Source organism: Sminthopsis crassicaudata, chromosome 4 (assembly GCF_048593235.1).
Source record: "Sminthopsis crassicaudata isolate SCR6 chromosome 4, ASM4859323v1, whole genome shotgun sequence".
Taxonomy (NCBI): domain Eukaryota; kingdom Metazoa; phylum Chordata; class Mammalia; order Dasyuromorphia; family Dasyuridae; genus Sminthopsis; species Sminthopsis crassicaudata.
Window position 1 is genome coordinate 96,860,709 of NC_133620.1, and position 12,529 is coordinate 96,873,237.

The 12,529-nt window shown below is 45.0% G+C and overlaps 1 protein-coding gene across 6 annotated transcripts in view; it reads left to right on the plus strand.

Annotated features, from left to right (window-relative positions):
- Positions 1-12,529, plus strand: part of NAV1 (neuron navigator 1) — a 349,961-nt gene that overhangs the window by 154,417 nt on the left and 183,015 nt on the right. For all 6 annotated transcript variants that reach the window (XM_074308768.1, XM_074308764.1, XM_074308770.1 and 3 more), the window contains exon 4: positions 8,693-9,457. In XM_074308768.1, the coding sequence (XP_074164869.1) occupies positions 8,693-9,457 (765 nt within the window). The remainder of the gene's footprint in view (positions 1-8,692; positions 9,458-12,529) is intronic.

Below are 12,529 nucleotides of genomic sequence, written 5' to 3' on the forward strand. Positions count from 1 at the left end.
AACAAGTTGAATCTGTTATGTGAGCAAGAGTGAGATGGGAGATGGGAATACCCTTAACAGTTTGGGAAAAGTAAAGGTTTGATGGGTAAGATAACTAGTTCTGTTTTAAAATATGTTGAATTTGAGATGCCTACTGGACATTCAGCTAGGTAGTACAATTGACAGAATATCCATCAGACCTGGAGTCAGAAAGAGTTAAATTAAAACCTTAGACATTTACCAGCTGTGTAATTATTGGCAAGTCACTCTTTGCGTCAAGTTCCTCATCTATAAAATGGGAATAAGAACAACTATCTCTCAAGGTCTTTGTGATAACAAGTTAAGATAACAATTATAAAGCACTTAGCACAGTGCTTGTCTAAAATCCAAATAGTCCCATGGGATTATAACTCAGGAAGGAGACTAGGACTGGGTATGTGGATTTAGCTGGGATTCATCTGCATAGAGATGATCATTTAACCCATTATCAAGATTAACAAGTGAGATAGTAGAGAATGAAAAGAGAAGAGGGTCTAGGACTGTCTGGAGGATACCCAGAGCTAGTCAGCATAAAGTGGATGAAAAACAAGGAAAAGGGAGGGGAGTCAGACAGCCAAGAGATGGACCAGGAGGGAGCAGGGTCATGAAAATCTAGAGAGGAAAGAGAATGCCAGAAGAGAAAATGTTCAACAGTGTCAAATTCTGTAGTTGCTGGGTACCAGACCTCAATGGCGTCACTAGGACATACATCCATGGAAAGAGTTATACAGTCTGGAGTTATCAGGACTAGGGAATCAAAAGCCTCATCAAGGCTGACCTCTACATTTTACAAATGAGAAAACCAGTTAGTAGCTTGATCAAGATCACATGGACATTAAGTGGCAGGGCTAGGATTTGAAGCCTTTTCATCTGATTCCAAATGCAGTGCCCCTTTCCATAATACCATGATAGCTCTCAAGGAAATGACTACTTCAGAAACGGCAAACAATGACTGTATTGAGATGTATTCAAAGTCAGACATATTTGCTAGATGGCTAATACCCTCTAGATCAGAAATGATCCTGGTGTTGGGAACTGACTGAGTGAAGAGAATGAGAGAAAGGGGGAAAGGTTGGAGTGCTTGGAGCAGTGGGACACTGTAGTCTAGTTGTTTGGGTCCCCCCGGATTATTTCATTTTATACATGTCAGTGAACTCTGTTGAGTTTCCTTTCATCAATGAAGATATGTTTCCCATGAGTGTATGTATATAACCTATATCAGATTTCTTGTTGGCTTGGAAAAAAATTTGGAAGTCAAAATATTTTTTTTACTATAGATTTTTATTTACAAGCTATATGCATGGGTAATTTTTCAGCATTGACCCTTGCAAAACCTTCTGGAACTCAAAATCTTAAAAAAATATATTGAAAACTATCTTTACATGTAATTGGAAAAAATAAAATATTATTGAGATATCTCCCATAATACATGTCCCTTTGGGCATATGCATAGCATAAGCATAAACGTGTGTGTACATATTGTGTATATTCATGTGTCTACATATGCATATATGTGTCTTATCTGCTCCATTAGACCACAAACTATGTGGGGGCAGGAATCCTTTCCGGTGTGCCCACTGCTGCCCCAGCAAGTCACTCTAACTTCCTAGGATGCAGAACACCAGTGGGAAACTGATCAGTGATGAGCTAATGAGCCAAGTTCAGTCCACTGGGAAAGCCAATATTTTGGAGACAATTTCCTTTCCCTGAGAGTGGTTGCAAAACAAAGGTTGGGAACTTAGTCAAACATCCACCCTTATCCCCATTCCCAGCTTTCGCAATCATGGAAATAGTCATGTTCAATGTTTCCATTTTGTGCTCTCCTAAATATTAGTGGACCCTTTACCCTTCACATACATGATCCTACATCCCTCATAAATTCAAAAAGACACACTGTTCCTTCACCAGGACAGAATAGCCAAAGTAAAGAGCTGACCTGGGGGAAAGGATGGAGGGGGTAGGTGAGGAGTGGAAAGGAGAACCACTGGGGAGAAATTTAGCATTTGTCCTGGGGACTTATTGGAGAAAAGGGCCAGTCTGAATGCAGGGAGTCAAGGGAGAGCTGGAAGAGAGATGAACCCATCTACCTACCCATCCATTGACTTAGATCAAAATCATGATTCCAAAAATATAAAACAAAAGGGAATACAAAGGAAAGAAACAGTTTTAGAGATGATTAACTTTTCTCTCCATCTCCTCTTCTAAATAAGAAAGAGATTTAAGTTGTAGCTGGAAAGATTTGGATTAGACTGTAGCAAAAACTTCCCTGACCCTGGAAATTTCTAGAATAGATGACTATGGAAAGTCCTTACATCTCATTGCTCATTAAGATTTCAAAACAGGAGGCAATCCTGCCTGGCCTGAGCTAAGTGTAGTTTGTGTGGAAGCTCAAGGATGTATTAAATGCCCTCTATTAGGTTCTACTGCCATGGGATTTAACTCCTAATTGTCTATAAGGTTAAGAGGTACACTATAAAAGAGAGGAACCCTAAGACTGCAGATCCAAACTGTCTGTGGTCCTGAAATACTGTGCTTCCATTGCTTCCTCACTCTCTCCTGAGATTGCCCACTGCAAAGAAATCATTCCAGATCAATCTTAGTATCACAGAACCTCATGTCAGCAGAAACCTCAGAGGCTCTTGAGTCCAACGCAAGAACAAGAATTCCTTCTTCCTCTTGAATCCTCATTCATAAGAAATGACAATTCAGTCTTTGCTAGAAGACCGTCAACATGGGAGTGGAGGGAAGATCCACCACCTTTGTAGGAAGCCCATTCCATTTTTAACAGCAATATTTTCATTACATTAAACCTAAAATTGCCTCTTTGTGAATTCCACCTTTTTCTCCTAGCTTTGTCTTGTGGGGCCAAGCAAAGTAAGTGTAACCCCTCTTCCATGTGCTTTCTATAAATACTTGAAGATAGCTATCATGTCCAGTAAGTCCAGTTCTCTCCAAATTACAAATTCCCAATCCCTTCAATCAACCCATGTTATGACCTCAAGAGCTTTCACCATCCTAGTAATCATCTTCCAGAATAGATACTCTCCAGTTCACCACTGCCCTTCATGAACATGGTGCCCAGAATTGAGGAGAATGCCTCAGCTGTGGTCTGACCACAACAGTCACACACACACACACACAAAAAATCCAGAAGAATCTACTTTTACTAATCACTCGACCTTATTCATTCAGTCCATTCAGTCAATCTCTTTGGGTCTTGGTTTCCTCATCTATAAAATGAAGTAATTAGATTGCATGATTTCTCAGGTATCTTTCATCTTTAACACTATAATGTCCTTTGCTAATAGTGTGCTGATAAGTGTTTAACCCTTAAGTTTTGTAGTTCTATGATATGTTGGTAACTATTTAACACTCAGATTCTGTAATTCTTTGGTGCCCTTTGTGCTGGTGAATGTTTAATTCTCAGATTCTCTAATTCTTTGATGAACTTTACTTTCTTGTGCTACTAAACATTTAATACTCAAATTCTGTAATTCTATAGAATACCCTTTGCAAACAGCATGCTAGTAAACATTTAACAATCAACTCTCTGAAATAAAAAGTATGCATGATATATTTTTAAATTTAATATACATTATTAATATTTTCTCTATCGCTTTGTTAAATCTAGACAATCAACAGAACAATAAGCTAGTCCTCAATTTGTAGCATTTGACAATTTCTAAGATATAAATGGTCATTCACCCTGAAAATTTAACAATTGGGGGGTAGCTGACCCCAACATATGTGAATCTTCCTCACAAGTTTGTGTCACTCAAAATAGAAGGAATCATGAGAACACTTTTTACTAATCTAAGAATAGGGTCACAAAAATGAAATAATAGTTTACGTATCATCAGCCTCATTTTATCCAGATGAGGAAACTGAGACTTTGTCTTTGACCTCTTCCTCCCCTCCTTTCCAATAATCAATCCCCAAAAGCAGTCCTTTCCTCACCAAATCATCAGCTCTTCCCCCTCTCACTCTGATCCTGTCTTTTTACTTCCTTGTAATTTGCTTTCCCTGCTTCTTATGTGTGGAGCCAAGTAGGAAAATGAGTAACATCCAGGCACACTACAGTTTTCTATTTCCTTATCAGCCCTCCCATCGACCCATTTTTATGGTTACTACTTGAGATAGTATTCAAGATGATGAGCTTAGATTCAGCGTCTTGGATTCTGAAGTCTGGTTCATATGTGAGAACACCAAGTTAGAGAGAGATAGCTCCTACAAGAAATCCAATCCCTTGATCTGGCCTTCTCTAGGGCCAGGCTTTAGGATGTCCTAGCCATCTACTAAGCCCATTCAATAAACTTGACAATCTTTATCTGGAAATCATGTTTCTTCTTAGCTCTCCACATCCACACAGCTTCCCACAACAGTGAGAAAGGCAGAATAATTGGAATCTAAGGATCTGGGTTCAAATCCCAATTCTGTATCTGATTCTCCCATGTAACCACTCCTTAGTTTAAGGACAAATCTAGTCAAGATCATGGGCTACAGCTGTAGATGTCCTTCAAGGTTCTGTCCTGGACCCTCTTCTCCTCTCTCTCTATAACACTTCACTTGGTGACCTCATCAGCTCTCATGGATGTAATTACCATCTATATTAACAATGCTCAAATCTACATTCTGCCCTAATCTCTCTGCTGACCTCTAATCTCACATCTCCAGTTGCTGGATGTACAGTAGACATTTTGACTCAATGTGTACAAAACCAAATTCATTAACTTTTCTCCTAAATCCTGCCAACCTCCTACCTTCCCTATAACTATGGAGGATAACACCATCTTCCCAGTCCCCCAGGCTGGAAACTTGGGAGTCAGCTTTAACACCAGCACCTCATTATTTTGCATCCCTCATATCCAATCTGTTGCCAAGGTTCAATTTACCTTAGAAGAATCTTTCAAATACTCCCCCTTTTCTCCTCTGACTCTGCCCTCATCCTGCTGCAGGCCCTTATTATCTCACTCCTAGACTAGTGCAGCTCCTAGCAGCTAGGTGGAGTAATGGCATGACATACCTGGAATAAGAAAGATCTTCCTGAGTTCATATACAGCTTCAGATATGTCTTACCTGTGTGATCTTGGGCAAGTCACTTATTCCTGTTTGCCTCAGTTTCCTCATCTCTAAAATGAAACCACTCCAGTATCTTTGTCAAGAAAACCCCAAATCAGATTACCAAGAGTCAGACATGATTGAAAAACAACAGAATTGCTAGTGAGTCTGCTTGTTTTGAGCCTCTTCCCATCTAGCCTCCATTAAGCCACAAAAATGGTTTTCCTCAATGTCAGTTGTAACCACATCATCCCTCTATTAGGTAAATCGTGGCTTCCCATTGGCTCTGGGATCAAATGCAGAATCCTTTGTTTGATGTTTCCTAGTGTAGTCCCCTTTCACCTCTCCAGTGTTCTTATATCTTACTCTCTACTATTCACTCTTCAATCCAGACTTTCTTACTATTCCATAAATAAGACAACCCTTCTCTTGGATCCAGATACTTTCTCTGACCACACCCCTTGCCTGGAATGCTCTCCTTTCTCATCTCTGCCTGATGGTTTCCTTCAAGTCCCAACCAATTTCTCATCTTCTATAGGAAATCTTTCCCAACACATCTTAATTCTAGTGCCTTCCCTTTTAATTTTTCCCATTTATTTTGTATTTAATTTGTTTGCACATTTTGTTTGCTTGAAGTTTCCCCCATTTAATTGTGAGCATTTTGAGGGCAGAGGCTATCTGCTGCCCCTTTTTGTATCCTTAGTATATAGCAGGTGCTTAATAAATGTTCATTAACTAATGGACAGACTAAAGGCTTTGGCCAAATGCTGCCTCTGAGCTTCAGCTTCCTCATCTTTAAAATGTGGGCATTGAAAACTTCCCTCCAGCTCCAAATCTTTATGCCTATGAGCTATGAGCTTGGCACTCTATCCTGTGCTGCTTTAACACATGACAAACATGGAACTAAACTGGGCCCTCCCTCCTTGAGCTCATCTCTTGCCAAATCCCAGCCAACCCTTTTCTGTTCTACTCCCTCAGATACAGCTACATAGTCTGCTTCCAATATCTTTTGCCTACTATTCCCCCTTTAGCCCCAATCTGTTGTCCATTGTGCTTTTACATCAATGATAGAACAAGCTACCTCCCTGCACCAGCCATATCCTATACCTCTTCTCCATTATATTGGAACTGAAAGCTATTTTCTCCAACAAATCTTCCTGATTTATGACTTGCTTGTTCTCCAATCTATCAGTAACCTCTTATTCACCCCTTCCCTTCCCCCTATTCTTCTCAAAGATCCAAGGGAAACCCATTCTTACAAAATAATCTTCTAACTGAATATTTAAAATTCTGATAAAGCCATTAGAGTTTTTTTGCTTGGCTCTAAAAGTACAATAGATTAGAATTACTGAGACAGATTTCAGTTATATGTAAATAAAAACTTCCTAATCCTTGTACAAATGAGGGGGGGAGGTGATTCCCTGACTGATAGTGAACTCATCACTCAAGAGATGTTTATTGGAGGCTGGAGAGTTGTTAAAAGTTTTCCTTTTCAGGTACATATTGGACCAGATAATAACTAAGGTTGAACTCTGTGATTCTGTGATTATATCTCAGATGATACAGGGGATCCCAGATTTAGAACTTTGGCTTTTGAGGTCATCGAGGTCAACTCCCTCATTTCTGAGATGAATAAACTGAAGTCCAGAAAGGCTGTGATTTTCTCAGATTTTGAGATATTAGAGAACAGCATCTGAGGACCCAGAACATAGTGCAGGAAGCACATAATAAATGTTTATTGAATGACTAACAAGAAAAGAACAGACTTTACAACCACTGTTGGCAAAGCAATGAATCATCTCTTACCACCTCTACCTCTCCAACTCCAATTCTCTCTAGAGCCCTGGTATTCACTCATCCCACAGCTATGGGTGGGAGGAGGGGAATTTCGATGGAGCCTCTTGGTGTGTTTCTTTAAATATTGCCCTACCTCCCTTTCGGACAAAGACTCCACACTTGCTAGCTTCTCAGTGCTCCCAATCTTATCTTGCACCATCTTCCTACACAGCCCCCAACACAGATTGGTTCACATCTGTGATGTGAACATAAGATGGGCACATTCTTCTTCACCTTATAAGAATAGCTTACATTATTCACAACACCTCTGTGACATCAGTAGGGCAAGTATTACAAATCAAAAAAACGGAGATCGAATAAAATCAATTGAATTGCTAAGGATCAACTAAGAGGCATCCAGAGCTTAATTAAAACTGAGAACTTTAGGCTCCAGAGCCCCATTGGATGCTGCTTCCCTGAAGACCCTCTAGATTTCCACACACATCCCTTCTCCATCTAATTTCCTTGCCTGGGCATTGGGTTCTCCACAGTCCACCTGTTCTCATCTCTCACCGCTCCCCAATCTCACTGACTCCTTGAGGCTGAGAAAGGAAAGGCACTGGACTGAACTACACCTGGGCTGGCTCTCCCTGAGAGCCTCTTCCCTTCTGAGTAGATGTGACTTTCCAGACAAGACACTTCCAGTAAGAAGCCTAGCTAATAGCAGTTAGCCTGGGAGTGAGCCTTGAGAGCACGAGGCAACAACCCCTAGAACTGAGCCCAATCTCCTTCTGGCTTTTAGAGGAATCCCCTCCTGGGATGTGGAGGGAGGAAGGCTTGGAGACGGGAAAAACCATCCTCCCGGTTATATAGCCGGCTCTCTCACCCTATTGCCCCTGGAGTCTCCTCAACCTACCAGAGCCTGGATCCCATTTTTCACCGCCCCCTCCTTGCCCCCTAGCCGCCCTTCCCCAAGTCTCCCTGCCTCCCTGCAGACAGACTCAGCCAAAATACGGGGCTGGGGGAGGCCGCGTCCCCTGCAGCTCCAGGACGCAGCCTCAGCTGGCCTCCCAGTGCCCGCTTCTGTCTCTCGGCAGCAGAACGGTGAGAAAAAATGTTCCGATCCCTTATCGACCACCTCCCAGCTCCTACCCCGCCCCTCAGGCTTCCAGCTCACAGACACCTCCCCCTCCCCGGGCCAGAAATAGATTTCTCTCTCGCTAGCTTGCTCGCTCGCCCTCTCGCGCTCACTCTTACCTCCCTCCCTCTCGTCTTTTTTTTTTTTTTTTTTTTAAATCCCCTCCCCTCTTCCTCAGCTCGGAGCCCGGGGCATCTCTCCCCTCGGCAGCGGCGGCGGGCAGAGGGAGGGCGCTGGCCCCGGGTGTGAGGGAGCCTGGGGCTGACAGCGCACGGAGCAGCAGCAGCTGGGAGAGCCAGGCTTGAAAAGCCCAGTCCCCCGCGCTGTGCCTGCCTGCTGCGGCAGCGAACTCCGAGTGGCTGAAGGGTTGGGCATCTCTCTCATCCATCTTTTTATTTATTTTTTATTTTTGTTTCTCCCCACTCCACCCCTCTCTTGTCTACCCTTTCTCATCTTCTCCCGCTTTCTTTTCTTTCCCCCGTTTCTCTTTCCTCCCCTTTTTCCTGCTATTACTCCTCCTCCTCTACATTCCCCCTTCGCTCGTCTCCGTTCCTCCTTTTCTTTTTCTTCTTTCCTTTCCTCCTCCTTTCGCCTCTCCTCGGCGCCCCTTGGTTCTGTCCCTGCCTCCTCTCTCTTCTCCCCTCTTTCTCCTCTATTCCTCTTCCTTCTATTCCTCCTCCTCTTCTCCCTCCGTGATTCCAGACGCCCGAATCTTCAATGCGTTCCTGGCGGGCAGGATGCTGGGCACCTCCCTCAAGAGCCTGCAACCCGATGTAGAACTGAGCGGCGGCGAGGGCTCCGAGGATCTCAAGGGCTTCGGCAAGAAGGCAGGCGACGGCAAGAGCATGATGCCCAAGCGGGCCAAGCCCCCCGGCGGCGGGGTGGCCAAGACCAGCGCCGGGGAGCTGAAGGTCTTCAAGTCCGGCAGCGTGGACAGCCGGCCCCCGCCGCCGGCTTCCAACCTCCGCAAGCAGAAGTCCCTCACCAACCTCTCCTTCCTGACGGACTCGGAGAAGAAGATGCAGCTCTACGAGCCCCAGTGGAGCGACGATATGGCCAAGACGCCTAAGGGCTTCAGCAAAGGGGGGCCCAAGGGCCGGGAGGCGCCCCTCATGTCCAAGACGCTCTCCAAATCGGAGCATTCGCTGTTTCAGGCCAAGATGACCTCTGGCGGGGTAGCCAAACCCCCGTTGGCCCCGCTAGCCCCGGGCCTGGGCAAGCCGAGCCGAATCCCCCGGGGTCCCTACGCTGAGGTGAAGCCCCTCAGCAAGGCCCCTGAGGCGGGTGTCAGTGATGACAGCAAGTCCGACGACGAGCTTCTGTCCAGCAAGGCCAAGGGGCAGAAGGGGACACCGCCACCACCCGCTGGCAAGGGCCAGGAGGAGAGAGCCTTCCTCAAGGTAGATCCTGAGCTTGTAGTGACTGTGCTGGGAGACCTGGAGCAGCTGCTTTTCAGCCAAATGCTGGGTGAGTGCCTTGTCACCCCCCCCCCAACCCCTACTGCCTTACTTGTTCCCCGTGCTGAGTTGGGGACTTGTATCTGGAAGTTTGGGGAAAGGAGGGAGGCTGCAGCCCCCTCCACTCCCCAAGGGTATCCTGGGGTAGATCTGGTTGTGGTATTTCAACAGGGGTGAGTATGATGGGGGCTGCTCCCTATATTCAGTGCTAAGGCCACTGGTGCCGGATGTGCAATGCTGATCTGACATTCCCACCCCCCCAAATCTGTAAGATGGGCTAGAGCTGCCTTGGCTTCCCGGAGAAGTGAGATTTGAGGGTTAGAGGAAAAGAACAGTGAGAAGCATACAAGAAAGAGGAGTCTAGAGAGGTGAGACAAGGGAGTGGCTGTGTTTTGGAAGGGGTGGGGGAGATTCCCCACTTCCTCCAGCAGGCATCTAGTGTAAGCTAGTGTAATTTCTAAGGCACTGGGAAGTTGGGCTTCGACTCCAAGTGATAAGCTCTGCTGATGTGGACTCAGTTCTCCTCCTCCCATTCATAGCCCCCTTTTCTTTAAGGCAGGGGAAGGGTCCGAGATTTTCAATGGAGCCTTTTCCTCCTTTGCTAAGGAGTTTGGCCTTTAAGGAAAACAAGAAAGCCGGCATGAAGGAGGGAGTGTGGACGCAGCCCCTATGGCTTAGAACAATGCTTTCTTTGGCAAAGGAATATGAGAGATTGGCTCTATTGTTCTCAGAGCCCAAAGTGTCAATTTGGAAAATCCCAAGGCACCTGGTTTAGAGGGTGAGGGGGTCAAAGTGATCCAATTTTTGCAGAATGGGAGTCAGGAGTAGAACTTGGGGATCAGGGGCGTATGGCAAAGCACCCCATATGGAAGAAGGGTAAATGAGGCCTGGATATTAGAGGATGCTGCAACTAGAAGGAGAAGCAGCAAGGCAGGTTCTTAGAGGTCAGGTCTTCCTTCCATTTCAGAGAGACTTATCTTGGTACTGGGTACCAATTGCCTTAGGGTGGGGGGACTGGGGGGAAGACAAGGGGCGTGCCCACACTCCTGCGTAAAGGGGAAGGACTAAGCATGGGCTGCTATCTGAGTGACAGGGATACAGCAGGAATTGGGAGGAGATTCTGGTAGGAGAAAGGGAATTTGGATTCTCCCCACCCCCTTGCAGATCCTTAAGGTAATCCACTTGACCTCTCAGTCAGAGAATCACCTGCCCAGAGGGAAGGAGGATGGATTCTGTGAGTTCTGGGTATCCCCTCTGGAGTCTTGTAAGCAAGAGGGTAGCTAAGAAAAAGGGAGGGAGAATAAGAGAGAGACAAGAGCTGCCCTGTTCCTTTCTGACCTTTCCACCTGCTGCTTACCATATTCATATAAGGACTGCTTATACCTTGAGTCCTAATCAAGAAGATTCAGAGAAGGTCCAGGGCAAGGATGTCTACACAACAGTGGCAAGGGGGAATAGTTTTCTGCCCTTTCTGCCCATCTGCAGGTGCCAAAAGAAATTAAGGGATAGAACCATAGCGGGCATTATTGAGAACTACTAAATGATTGGTGAGATGAACTAGCCTTTCCCTACTCACTCCCTATTACTGGTTAATGTGGTGACTCAACACATGTGGCTTCAAATCTATATTCTCCTCCCAAAAAAATGTCCAGAAGGGCAGGTCTTCAGGATACCTCTCATCTCCCACTGCCAGAACTGAAGCCCATTCAGTTTTCATGATGGGAGAAGGCAACTGGTAATAGCACTCAAAAATGGATTGAGCTTGGGAAGATGCCTAGAAATTAGAGGGAGAGGAAGGAGAAAAAGTACACCTGTTTGTCTGCATAATACTTTTAGGTGATCAGAGCATTTTTAAATACATCATCTCATGCATTTCTCATAATAACCCAGTGAGGTACACAAGAAAGGAATATACCCTTTGTTCTCCTTTTCCCAAGCTGATAAGACAGGGGTTAAGTGAGGCCCAAGATCCCTCAGCAGAGCCAAGAGAGCCCAGATCTGCCTCCTGCTCTAGGATTCCCTCCAGGCCAGATTTTGGAGGGCATGAAAAGGAAACCTACAAAGACAAAGGTGATTGAGGCAGGAAAGCTTAGATTTGTCCAAGCAACACCTACCTCCCTGCACTCCCTAGGGCAAGGGGGGGTGCTGAATTGTTCAGAGGGAATTGTCCTTCCCCAGAGCAGAACTCTGGCCCACCCTAACTTTGTCTTAGGCTCAGCATAGGTGTGTTACCATTTACTAGAGGTGGATACTGATTTTCCCATCTGCTAATACTCATCCATCCCCAAATTACTTTGAATATATGTTATATTTATTTGGCTGTGTACATGTTGTTTTTCCCATATGAGCTCCTTGAGTTTAGGGAGCATATCACCCCTGTCTTTGCATGGACAGTACCTAGCACATAGTAAGAAATGAATGAATGAGTGGTTGAATGATTAAATGAATGAGTGAAAAGAAGAAAAGCGATCGTTTATTGTTCCCAATCAGAATAAGAGAATATTCTGTCAGCAAGCAAAGGAATAACTGCAAGGTAATGGCCAGGCTCTGAAGCTGAGACAGAAGGAGTTTCCGGGTACAGGAAGCCAATGTCACCAAAGCAATGTTTTGTGTCCTGCTTTGTAGTGGGAGGAAGAAAAGGAGAGATTGCAGAGTATCATTAGGGGTCAGCTGTCCCATGAGGATACTTCCTTCATGGAAGGTCTAAGAAGCCCTACTGAAGAGCCTTTTGAGGCTAGGGTGAGAAAGTTTGGGGTTTAGAGTCCAGTGCTTTTGAAATTGGTTATTATTTTCCTCATCTTAAAAAGCCAAGTTTGAGTTCCCAAGCTAAGAATCTGACAGCAGCCAAGTAATAAGGTCTGGAGTGGGTTAGTAGGACGGCAAGCACCAAGTGAGAGGCTTTCTGGAATGAAAGAGAAAAGTGGGGCTGAAATCTGATCACTCTCTTCCCAGGAATCAGCTGGGGCCCAGATGCATGGAGGATTACTCCCTCAGTCACCTTGAAATCAGCCAAATTGTTAGTGATCCAGCACTGGGGAAAATCCTGGGAAATTTGAAGTTGGGAAATGGAATAAAGAGACAT